Here is a 12,264-nt window from a genome sequence, read left to right on the forward strand (position 1 = left end):
ACGCAGCTCCCCACCTGAATTGCATGTGTAGTTCATCCTAAGAAAAATAGAAAATACAGAAAGAGTTTCGCAAAGGAAAGATTGGTTGAACCCAGTACACACACAAGATGCATAATAGAAAAGGTTTTTGAGTTTGTGTTTCTGTTATTCTGCTTCATTTGGTCATACTGTAGCTTTTGAATAGCTATTCTCACATTATGAACGCAAGTTGAAAACAATGACAAACCACTGTCAACAAAATACAACCAGTTTAAAGTTATTTATGTATTATTCATATATTAAATGTGTTAACATTCAGAGATGTTATTATACTTCAGTTGATTTATTTTTAGCTACCATTCCTCCTTTACTTTTTTGTGTTTTTTTATTCTCAGGGGGGGTCTTTTCTCATTTTTTTTCATTTTTTCTTCAGTGGCATTTTAATATCACTTTGTTATTCTAGATTATAATTATAAAATATATACACAATTTAATTTTAAGGTGTAAACCAACAGAACTGTTTATTTACTCCCACCATTAACAGTATTCATGTTTGCCACAGTAACTCTTTCATGTTCAATCATTTTTTTATTTTAATATTTAACATGTTGCGATATATATATATAAAATAAAAATGTCAACATAGAGTACATATTGTTGAGTGTTTTACTTTTAAAGAAGGATTTTTGTGTAAAAAATAAAACTTGTGCCCTGATCGGAAATTGAATGTGGGATGTTCTTGGTGAGAACTCATTATACTAAATTATCACTTGCCTTCCAGGAATTGCACTGCAAAACCCTGCACTAGTCTACATTCAGTGTCATATGCCAGGTCTTTACCCTAAATCTATTTGAATTACATTTCCTGCTTCTGCAGTGTTTGATAACCCCCATTTATTTTAGTATCATCTGAAAACTTCACCACTTTATTAACTGCACCAGAACCTAGATCATCATCTCCAAGTTAGAATATTTCAAAATTCCTCTCAGGAAGCTGTCTCCCTTCAGGAGATGACAATGTGAGCTGTGTTAACTCCCTTTTCCCTCTTCCAGTCTGACCGGATCAACAGGCTCCGGCAGGCTGCGATGATCTTCCTGGACCAGATTGTGGAGCAGGGCTCGCGAGTGGGCATCGTGGAGTTCAAAGGTTCTGCCCGGATCTTGAAGGGTCTGGTTCTCATCGATGGGCAGGCGGCATGGACCCAGCTGGCCAGTGCGCTGCCTTCTGCAGCCGGTGGAGGCACCAAGATCTGCAGCGGCGTCCAGAAAGCGTTGGAGGTGAGCAAAGTCCTAAATGACCGGCCAGAACTGACTGCATGAGTGCGAGCTCTGACCTGTCCAGCTACATTTGCACATGAAGCAGGGCACAAAAGGGCTAATGAGGAGCAGAGAGGGGACTGTTATGGTGAGACTGTTACTGAGAGACATCCATAAACTCACAGCTAATGATAATGTATCAGTCGTTCTCAAACACATCCAAATTTGAACTCCAGTTCATCAGCTTGCTTTTGAATTTTAAATCATTTCTGTTCTTCAAAGTGTTTTTCAAATTGATATCTACTAAAGGAGGAACATTGTTGCATTTTGTTCAGGTTTTATAGCATGGGTTCTCAAAGTGGTACAGGCTAACAGATTTGTGGTCAATTATATCTATAAGGTGGTGGCACAGTGGTGCAGTGGATAGCATTGTTGTTTCTGAGCACTTCTGGACCTGGGTGTTATCTGTGTGGAGTTTGTATATTTTTCCTGTGTTTGCGTGGGTTTGCTCCTACAGCCCAAAAGCATTCTGGTAGGTTAATTGTCTGCTGGGAAAATTGTCCTTGGTGTGAGTGTGTCTGTGTCTACCCTGAGATGAGTGTGCAAGGCTGGATTCACCCTGGGTGGGACACCAGTCCATCAGAGGGCACGTACAGACACAAAGTTAGATATACTGTAGACCCACACACTTACACCAGCCACAATTTTCCTGAACTGTTGGAGAAAACCGGAGTACCTGGAGGAAAACAACAGGGAAACCATGCAAACTTCACATGGATAGAGTTAATGTAGCCAATTTAACATTAACTAAATACAAATGACCAGTACAGGGATCAGCAAGGGGTTCCAAATGACAAAAACTATAAAAGTGAAAGCAGGCTGCATTTATGAATTATTAGCTTATCATTAACTTATTATAATTATTAATCATTATAATTATTAACTTATTACTTATTTGTTTGGGATATTTCTTCTCCCCAGTCATGATTTGGGTTATATGCGGTATTCGTATAGTTATAATGTTGTATGCACACTGCTCAGTGCCTTGGAGTTCCAGGGATATATTTCATTTCACTTCCAAGGTGGGTAAACGGCGTGGCTGTGTCATGCTTGCTCTCAATGAAGTATCGCAAAACTGCACTAGAATCACCACAACTGCCAGCAGTTTGTCACGGATGTCGGAAAGGACGAACCGTGGAATGGCAGGGGAGCGAAAATAGACCCTATGCGTAGCGGCGAGACGGGGGTTAGCCCAGGCTCAGCTGTTCAGGAGAAGCCGTATAGAAACCTAGGCCCTCAGGCCAAGGACAGGAGTGACCTGGTGCTAGGTGGGTCTCAAGACATCCGAACCTCAATGCTGAGCGAGGAGCAGGGCAGAAGCAGGAAGTAAATAGGCTCCACAACAAGACGCACCAGAAAGACAAGAATAATCACAGGGAACTAGGAACAGGAGGAAAGTAGAGCGCCCTCTAGGTGTACTGGGCGTGACACAGTTACTATAACCCCAGTTACTATAACTCCAGATCAGGTAGAAAATCAATCCCACTTGAGCACACTTCGACCTGGCTGTTGAAGACCTGACCCTGTCATACTCGGGTTGCAGTCTTAGAGATCTTCATCTTAGTTTGGGAATTCATAGTGTGCTTACCTCATTTTCTGACTTGTGCTTTGTTTGACTCCACTCTTGGATTTCCCCTATGGACTGTGCTTTGTTTTTGAGTCTCTCTGGCTTTGACCCTTATTTGTTTTGGATGATGGCTTTGGGATGATTGCCCATGGCTTGCTCTCTCACCTTTAAGCTCATTCCTTCTCTAGACTTGGACCCAGCCTGCAGCTTCTGACTGCTGTTCTTCAACGGGAAAGTGCGACAGTTATGGGCTGGTGCATGACTTGCATCTGTGTGTATCAGCTCGCATGACTTTAATGGGCATCTCTAATAAACCAGTACAGTGTTTAGTTCAAATCAAATGCAATGGAAATTGTAGAGAAAAAAATGAAAAGGCTCCACCATGCTGGATGTCAAACATGTGCTCAAAGCCTGGACAGGAAATAGGATCAGCAATAAGCACAGGAGCAGCTTTAATATAGTTACAGGGTCACAGCACAGCACCCTTTTGAAAAATATGATTTTCTAATTTATTTGGCTTGACATGGAGTCAAAGTACCCTACATCTGTTTATACAGCTGGGTATTTGACTGGGCTGTGTGGCACAGAAGAGGCATTCCGAATTGTAAATCCACTGATCACCACTAGAGGGCAAAGAAAGACGACACACCTGGCTCGGTCCTCACCTCCATCATCCGCGTGGGAATGAATGTCAAGATCATTACCCACTCTGAAGGAGCAGCTACATAAGATTCCCACACAAGTGTTTTTGCGTTTGTTTCAGAACTGAAGCTCAGGTGCACATTCCTGTTTCTTTGCCCCTCGTTAGAAGAGAAAGGCCTCCTCTTTCTTTTTTTCAACTGTTTTGCAAGGGATTATTCCATCCCAGGGAGGACCCCTCGTTGGTCTTCTATCTCCTATCTGAGATATTGACCTGAGCCTGCAATCGCCGGCGGTGCATATTTTCTGAACCAACATCTGTTACAGCTGATTCAGGTGAAGCACTGTACCTCACTGAGGAGCACAGCAGCAGTGTCTCACCTGGGATTTGAACCCTGAGCGCTGCTCCACACGGCTGTCCTGACCAGTTCCTCCTCTCCCAGGTTCTCCAACAGGATGACGGGGACACGGCTGGGGACGAGATCATTCTCCTGACGGATGGCGAAGACAGCAGCGTAGGGTCCTGTCTGGAGGAAGTGAAGAGGAGTGGTGTCACCATTCACACCATCGCTCTGGGACCCAGTGCCGACCCCCGGCTGGAGGAGTTTGCGACCGGGACAGGTATTTCAGCCAGGGGTCAAGACTCTCCACTGTTCTGCCTTGTGAGCTTAGCTTCCTGCAAAGCAGTGCATTGAGACAATCACATATTGGGAAACATCTGGACTGCTTCTATCTGAACAAGAGGAAAGGGGATATGGCTTGTCTTTCCAGATTTTGAAAGTTGAAAGGAAGTGTTTTTTTATTTTTCAAGGGGCAAGGACACAGGGGTTTTCCTTTGCCTGAAATTAACTGAACAAAATTCAGGGAATGCAGGAATCAGCAGAACAAAACCAACCCTTTCTAAATCCTTGTTGGAGGTCTCTTAAAATGTCATGGTTTTGCAGACACTCCGATTACATCTGTTGTTTCCGTAACCTTCTTGATAAAGTAAGACTGTTTGTGATCCTCGTCTCCTGGATCACTTCCCATCCCCTTTGCATGATTTAGTTTAGATTGAGCAATTTTCCCATCTGTGAGTACTGTGGCAAACCTATTTGAGTTGAAATTTCCTAGATAGGTGTCATTTCTTTGAGCATGACTGGGAAAACACCTTCCAAATAGAACATGTACCAGAATGCTTGGATGTTAAGTGACATCACATTGGTTTGTAATGCTGTCCATTTAGTGCTGCCATATCTAAATCCATTGTGATGTCATTGAACAGGAGGAAAGAGTTTCTCAGCCAATGACAAACTGGACTCCAACGCACTGATGGATGCATTCAGTGACATCACTTCTCAGTCTGGAGATGACATCACTAGTGCTGTCCAGGTGTGGCTTTGAGCTGCTCTTACCGTTCCTACTATTATAATTTTTAGGTTGTTATAAAACAATTGTCTAATAATGGGAGCACTCAAGGGCTCAGAATGCTTCAGCATCTATAATGTCCCACAAGATGATATACAGCTTCAAGTTTCGCGGATGTCAACCAAACACATCGATCACATGAAAAATGGTAACAAAGAACAATATTCAGACAGAATAGGTCGTGAATCCCTGGAAATTCATTACAGAACAGTCTCTGTCTCATGCACAGTAATGTTGCAATTATCCAGAGAGTAATTGCAATAAAAGAATCAAGTGTCGCTCTAATTGTAAAAGAATTTGCTGATAACAATTATGTGGTCTCAGCCCCATCTCGTCTGATGAAATATTTAAGACATAGGAAAGAAAGGCAAAATGCTCGAATTTGCCATGCACCCCAGGGAGAGTCACCACAGGAAGGTAGGGTCAGGAGCTGGGCTGAGATGGCTGTAATGATGGACAGTGAGCAGCTGGGACCTTCCACAAGTTGAGGGGTAGATTTCAGTAAAGCAGTGGTGTGTTCTAGGGTGAGTGAGCACAGGAGAGAACAGATACAGCAGATCAGACAGACAAGGAAGAGGGAAAAGGGGTAGCAGATCACACAGAGTAGGAAGGGGGTATAAAGGCAGCAGACTAGACAGAGGATGAAGAAGGGAATGAGACTGCAGTCACACAGATTAGGATGAGGGAACAGAGGCAGCAGATCAGACAATGAAGGAAGAGGGGGCATGTAAAGAAGATTAGACAGAGGAGGATGAGGGAACAGGGAGCAAGTCAGAGGAAGACGAAAGAACACAGGCGGCAGATCAGACAGAGGAGGAGGGAACGGGGGACCAGATCCAACAGAAGAAAGAGGGAATAAAGGCAGCAGATCAGACAGAGGATGAAGAGGGACAAAAGGCTGTGGATCACACAGCTCACACAGATGGGGATGAGGGAACAAAGCTAGCAGATCAGACAACAGAGGAAGAGGGAAAATGCAGATAAGATCAAACAGAGGGAAATGGGGGAACAGGGAGCAAATCAAACAGAAGAAGATAAGAGAACACAGACAGCAGATCATACTGCGAAGGAAAAAGAAGCAGAAGAAGCATATCAGACAGATGAAGAAGGGTGAATTTGGGGAGCAGATCTGACAGAGAAGGAAGATGGAAGCGGGGGAGCAGATCAGAGAAGGGTGATTATGGGTTATAAAATGTGTCCATGACTTCTTGTGGTCATAGAAACATCCTGAACAAAATTCCAAGATCACAAAAGTTTATAACTTGTGCACCCCTTGAGTCAGACTCCAAATTAGTATCAAACATCTTATCCCTATATTAGATAATATTATCAGGTTTGCAAAATAAATCTGAAATACATCTGAGTTTGGTGGAACATTTTAAACAGGAAACCTCTTCTCTAGCACGTCTAACATTGTTGTGTTCCTTTAAGGCCAGTTCTAGAGACGGCTTCCAGCTTCCTTTCCTGAGGGACTGGAGGAGGTGAATCTCCAGTCTAATTTGTTATCTTTTACTTTGGCGCTTGACTTTTTTCTCTCTCTTCTTTCAAATCCAGCTGCTGAGCAAAGGGGGTAGGACTATCCCAGGGTCATGGTTCCAGGGTGAAGTCCCTGTGGACTCCACTGTTGGCAAAAACACCGTGCTGGCATTCACCTGGGAACATGCCCAGCCAGACATCACAGTCCGCAGCCCGAGTGGAGGATCCTACAAAAATAACGACATGGAAATACACTCAGGGGAGAAAATCGCCAAGCTGAACATCCCTGGAATAGCCGAGGTACTGAACACACAGGAACAATTACTAAATCAATAAAGCCATTCAGGCATTGGGAGAGTTGAATAGAGACTTCAACATTCATTTACATTTGTCTTATATAATCATTATAAGATGCTTGATGTCATTATTGCAGTACTTCATTTAATTAAATATCACATTTGATATTTAGAGTACGTTCTGAGTAAAAGCTGGAGGTTGTTAGTGAAAATCAGGTGTCTGATGAGAACAAGAGAAAAACGGTTTTGATGGGTGAAGTGAAAATAGTTTAGGCCCTGTTTTTTTAAGTAGATCACTTCCTCTTGACAACATCAATTACTGTTGTTTTTACAAAGTCAGTTCTTTAACAGACCTTGAGGAAGTTTTGTGACTGATGAAGAGCTCTATTGTTTAGTTAAAATATTCCAGTAATGATTCCATACATATTAAGTACTAACACTTACCTTACATACCTGCTGATATTGTCCCTTCCTGATATTGTTTTGATGTGCACTATGTCCTGTACATTTTAAGCAAGCCTTTTTTATATCTTGACACTTACAGAATTCTGCCCTGGCTCCAAGCATGTCTCATTTTCCATCGGTCAGTTTAGCTCATCTGTACTGAGCTACACCAAATTAAATTGAAACAATCATTTTTAATGACACCTGCAGAACTCAGCACTATGAATCATTTAGCTGCTTCAGCCCTATAGGATTCTAAAGGATGCAGACACTCTAAAATATGGCTGCTTTTACAGTACATCTGTCTGGGGTGGCACCAAAAATCTCAAGGTTGGCAAATCTCCACCTCTTCTTCTCTTTGCTACAAGCATCCTCTTTACAGAGCTCCTTTCATCCTTGCCTGCTGCCCTTCTGGTTCATCTCTCTGCTCTGCTAAAGATGCCAAAACATGTTCGTTGACCTGCAAGTGCCTGTATTAAATTCTCATTCTTGGTTAAATCTTGCAGATTGGTATATGGAGCTACAAGATTGTCAACACCCACAGCTCCCCCCAGACCTTCACATTGCTAGTGACCTCCAGAGCCGCCGATGAATGTGTCCCTCCGGTCATTGTCACTGGAGGCATAAGCGAGACACAGACAACCTACCCTCAGCCCCTCCTGATCTCTGCTCAGCTGTCCCAGGGCGCCTGGCCTGTCATCAATGCCAACGTCACAGCTATAGTGGACCTTGGTGAAAAGACCGTGAATAAACTGCGTCTGGTCGACAGCGGTACAGGCACGTGTTGACTGTCTGTCATTTGCACATTACACATATCAGGGCAGTTCAGGGAGCTTTGGAGGTACAGCCCTTTATTTAACCAGATAAATCAACTGGGAATAGGTTCTCATTTCCAAAACTTTTAAAAATCACAAACTAATACAGCTTGGCCGGAGACCACTGCACTGTAAAACATACTCCACAGTAGTGGGAAGGTATGATGCCAGAGCATAATGTTTTTTTAATAATCTAGCTAGAATGCGTCTGTCATTTACCTGACTGACAGTTGGTTTGGTGACCATGTAGCCTTGTGCTTTAAATCATAGTCATGTTGAAAAGAGAAATGTATCCCGGTTTTGGGTCTGAAGGAGTTTTTCCTCTAACATTTGCCAGAACTGTGTTCCCATCAGTCTTGACAAGCTTCCCAGTCCCTGCTGATGAAGAGCAGATCTATAATACTACTGCACCCCCATGCTTGACTGTAGGGATGGTGTTGATTGAGTCATGCACTGTGTTGAGTTTGTGCAAAATTGTGTGGCTCATTAAAGTGATTTTTTGGACCTAAATTCCTTTAGGTTTGCTACAGCAAAGGGGTTGAATTCATGTCTACTTATGCCTGGGCTGAATTCTTTTGCAAGGACCTGAATGTCATACTGAGAGTCTAGTGGACTTTTTCAATTGAAGTGGTTCCTCCTTCTCTCTCTCTAGCTGCTGTCTTGCCATCTAGTGTTTATTGCCATCTCTCTCCTTCTCAGTTTAATGTACTGTGGACTGTACAGTCAGCTTATTCTCCGCCTGTGTTTATACAACTCTCTCTTTGCAGGAGCTGATAAAACGAAAGATGATGGCATATACTCAGCTATGTTCCACAGCTTTAAGGGTAACGGGAGATACAGTGTAAAGTTTGAGGTGCAGGGTGTCAAGGGCGGAGTGGAGTACCCCAAAAATGCTGTTCCAGAAAGACCTCGACATAGCAGTGGTACGAAAGACTTAGAAATACAAAGGATACATGCAAACTAAAATAAAGACACCACAATACTCGGAATAAAACAGACACACTCCAACACACACAATACAATATGCACAAAACACACAATGAAATGCACTCTACAGTACAACATGCACAAGAACAATATGCAGAATACACTATACACACTACAATACTTGAATTATAACACACCAATAATTACAATACACACACTACAATGTGTACTCGTCAATACACACTACAAAGAGCACAATACCATACATATACAACAATATGAACCACATACAGAAGTGTTAACCTCAACACACTTAGACATGTACACTTAAATTAACTTTCCCATTTCTCTCACTCACGTACACACAAAATCACAGCAAGGACCTACTGCCACTTGTAACACTGTAATCTTTCTTTCTTTTAATTCATAGGTAGGATGCGTCGTAGCGCCCCCTCTCTTCGCCAGACTAGCACAGCTCTCGGCAGCTTCAGCCGCACTGCCAGTGGGGGCACAGTGACAGTGAAGGGAGTGCCAGCTGTGCCCAGGGATGACTTCCCCCCTGGAAAAGTGACCGACCTGACCGCCTCTGTGGCCAACAACACTGTCGTTCTGCAGTGGACTGCACCTGGAGATGACTACTACACTGGGACAGGTGAGAGCACAGACTGGACACCCATCACTACACTGGGACAGGTGAGAGCACAGACTGGACACCCATCACTACACTGGGACAGGTGAAAGACACACAGACTGGACCCCCATCACTACACTGGGACAGGTGAGAGACACAGACTGGACACCCATCACTACACTGGGACAGGTGAAAGACACAGACTGGACACCCATCACTACACTGGGACAGGTGAGAGACACAGACTGGACCCCCATCACTACACTGGGACAGGTGAGAGACACAGACTGGACACCCATCACTACACTGGGACAGGTGAGAGCACAGACTGGACACCCATCACTACACTGGGACAGGTGAGAGCACAGACTGGACACCCATCACTACACTGGGACAGGTGAGAGCAAAGACTGGACACCCATCACTACACTGGGACAGGTGAGAGACACAGACTGGACACCCATCACTACACTGGGACAGGGGACAGGTGAGAGACACAGACTGGACACCCATCACTACACTGGGACAGGTGAGAGCACAGACTGGACACCCATCACTACACTGGGACAGGTGAGAGACACAGACTGGACACCCATCACTACACTGGGACAGGGGACAGGTGAGAGACACAGACTGGACACCCATCACTTTACTGGGACAGGTGAGAGACACAGACTGGACACCCATCACTACACTGGGACAGGTGAAAGACACACAGACTGGACACCCATCACTACACTGGGACAGGAGAGAGACACAGACTGGACACCCATCACTACACTGGGACAGGTGAGAGACACAGACTGGACACCCATCACTACACTGGGACAGGTGAGAGCACAGACTGGACACCCATCACTACACTGGGACAGGTGAGAGACACAGACTGGACACCCATCACTACACTGGGACAGGGGACAGGTGAGAGACACAGACTGGACACCCATCACTTTACTGGGACAGGTGAGAGACACAGACTGGACACCCATCACTACACTGGGACAGGTGAAAGACACACAGACTGGACACCCATCACTACACTGGGACAGGAGAGAGACACAGACTGGACACCCATCACTACACTGGGACAGGTGAGAGACACAGACTGGACACCCATCACTACACTGGGACAGGTGAGAGACACAGACTGGACACCCATCACTACACTGGGACAGGTGAGAGACACAGACTGGACCCCCATCACTACACTGGGACAGGTGAGAGACACAGACTGGACACCCATCACTACACTGGGATAGGTGAGAGACATAGACTGGACCCCCATCACTACACTGGGACACATGAGAGACACAGACTGGACACTCATCACTACACTGGGACAGCTGAGAGACATAGACGGGACACACATCTCTACACTGGGACAGGTGAGAGACACAGACTGGACACTCATCACTACACTGAGACAGGTAAGAGACACAGACTGGACACCCATCACAACACTGGGACAGCTGAGAGACATACAGACTAGAACCCCAGTCCTTTTTCCAAACCCCTCTGATCTTCCTCTCCCTCTCCTCCAGTCTCCAGCTATGACATCAGAATTGGCCTCAGCCCACAGGCCCTGAGAGAGAGCTTCACTGCTGCTCTGCCCCTCAACACCTCCTCTCTGCACAGTGTTCCAGCAGGACAGACCCAGACTCTCCTCCTGCCTTTGGAGCCCTTGGCTGCCATGAATCAATCTGTGGTCTACCTCGCCCTGCGTGCCACAGATGAAGAGGGGGGCACCTCTGAGATCTCCAGCATCACCCAGTTGTCCACATACGAGGCCCTCTCCCAGGCTCCTGCTGGATCTGATCCATCACGCTGCTGGTTGTACCTCTGGATCTGCTGGATCTGAGTATCCGAAATGCATATGGGATCTTATATAACCCTGTGATGTACAGTAACAGTATCATGCTACTGCCCTTGCTTTAAAGTACTCAGGTTAAAATCTGGAGTATTATTATAGTCACTCTCTGCAGACTGGAAAAAAATTGACATTAGGCTGGTGAAAAGTGATATTTTTATCTGTTTGAAACTCAGTTTCCAAAACCCTTAATTTTATCAGTTGTAGGTAGTTTTCAGGCCAAATAATGGATTCAGAAGCACTTGGCAGTATGTAACCTGTAAGCTTCCAGATAGAGTACCGATGAGTCTGTTTTCAGATTATTTGCTATATCTCTAATCATTTTTGCAATGTGGTTGTTTGGATTTCTAAAGGACTGGGGTTAATTGAACAACTGGATGCGTTCTGGTGAACGCAGTCCTGCTACACAGATGATTTCATCTTTTAGTGTCATCTTGAACTCTGTCACCTTCGATTTTGTGAGAAAAGAGTTTGGTTCGTTTTTTTTTATCTGTTCTTCACAGGGAATTAATGTTTTCTTTAAAGTCTCTATGTGCCAATCCTTCTCATTCAAACTGAAATTTGGGGTTAAGAGTGGTTCACTGGGTTAAGATTGATTGTGCTGACTGGTGTTTTCAGTTTAGCAAGAAATGGTTTGACTCTTCATGCGTCTAAATAAAATACTCCTACTGTATGTGTGCACGTTTGACTGCGCAATGATCTAGTTCTTCCATACATTAATTGTTTAACTGCTTTATCCAGTACAGGCTGGTGGGGGAGCTGTAGCCAGGAAACAACAGACACAAGGCATGTTACATGACACAAACACACTCACACTAGGCCAGTGATACCAGAAGCCAGATAACCTATGAGCATGTTATGGGATTTGGGAAGAAAACAGAGCACCCAGATGAAATGAG

At 44.5% G+C, this 12,264-nt stretch overlaps 1 protein-coding gene across 1 annotated transcript; it reads left to right on the top strand.

Annotated features, from left to right (window-relative positions):
* Nucleotides 1–997: 997 nt before the first annotated feature.
* On the top strand, nt 998–12,038 carry LOC148660520 (calcium-activated chloride channel regulator 1-like). The gene is made up of 8 exons (XM_088637908.1): nt 998–1,257; nt 3,946–4,123; nt 4,767–4,873; nt 6,464–6,685; nt 7,632–7,902; nt 8,708–8,863; nt 9,298–9,519; nt 11,040–12,038. Exons 1-8 carry the CDS (start codon nt 1,066–1,068, stop codon nt 11,354–11,356), a joined length of 1,665 nt encoding a protein of 554 aa, XP_088494034.1. The 5' UTR covers nt 998–1,065; the 3' UTR covers nt 11,357–12,038.
* Nucleotides 12,039–12,264: the final 226 nt, after the last annotated feature.

Source organism: Lepisosteus platostomus, chromosome 6, assembly GCF_059453375.1.
Source record: "Lepisosteus platostomus isolate fLepPlt1 chromosome 6, fLepPlt1.hap1, whole genome shotgun sequence".
Lineage (NCBI taxonomy): Eukaryota > Metazoa > Chordata > Actinopteri > Semionotiformes > Lepisosteidae > Lepisosteus > Lepisosteus platostomus.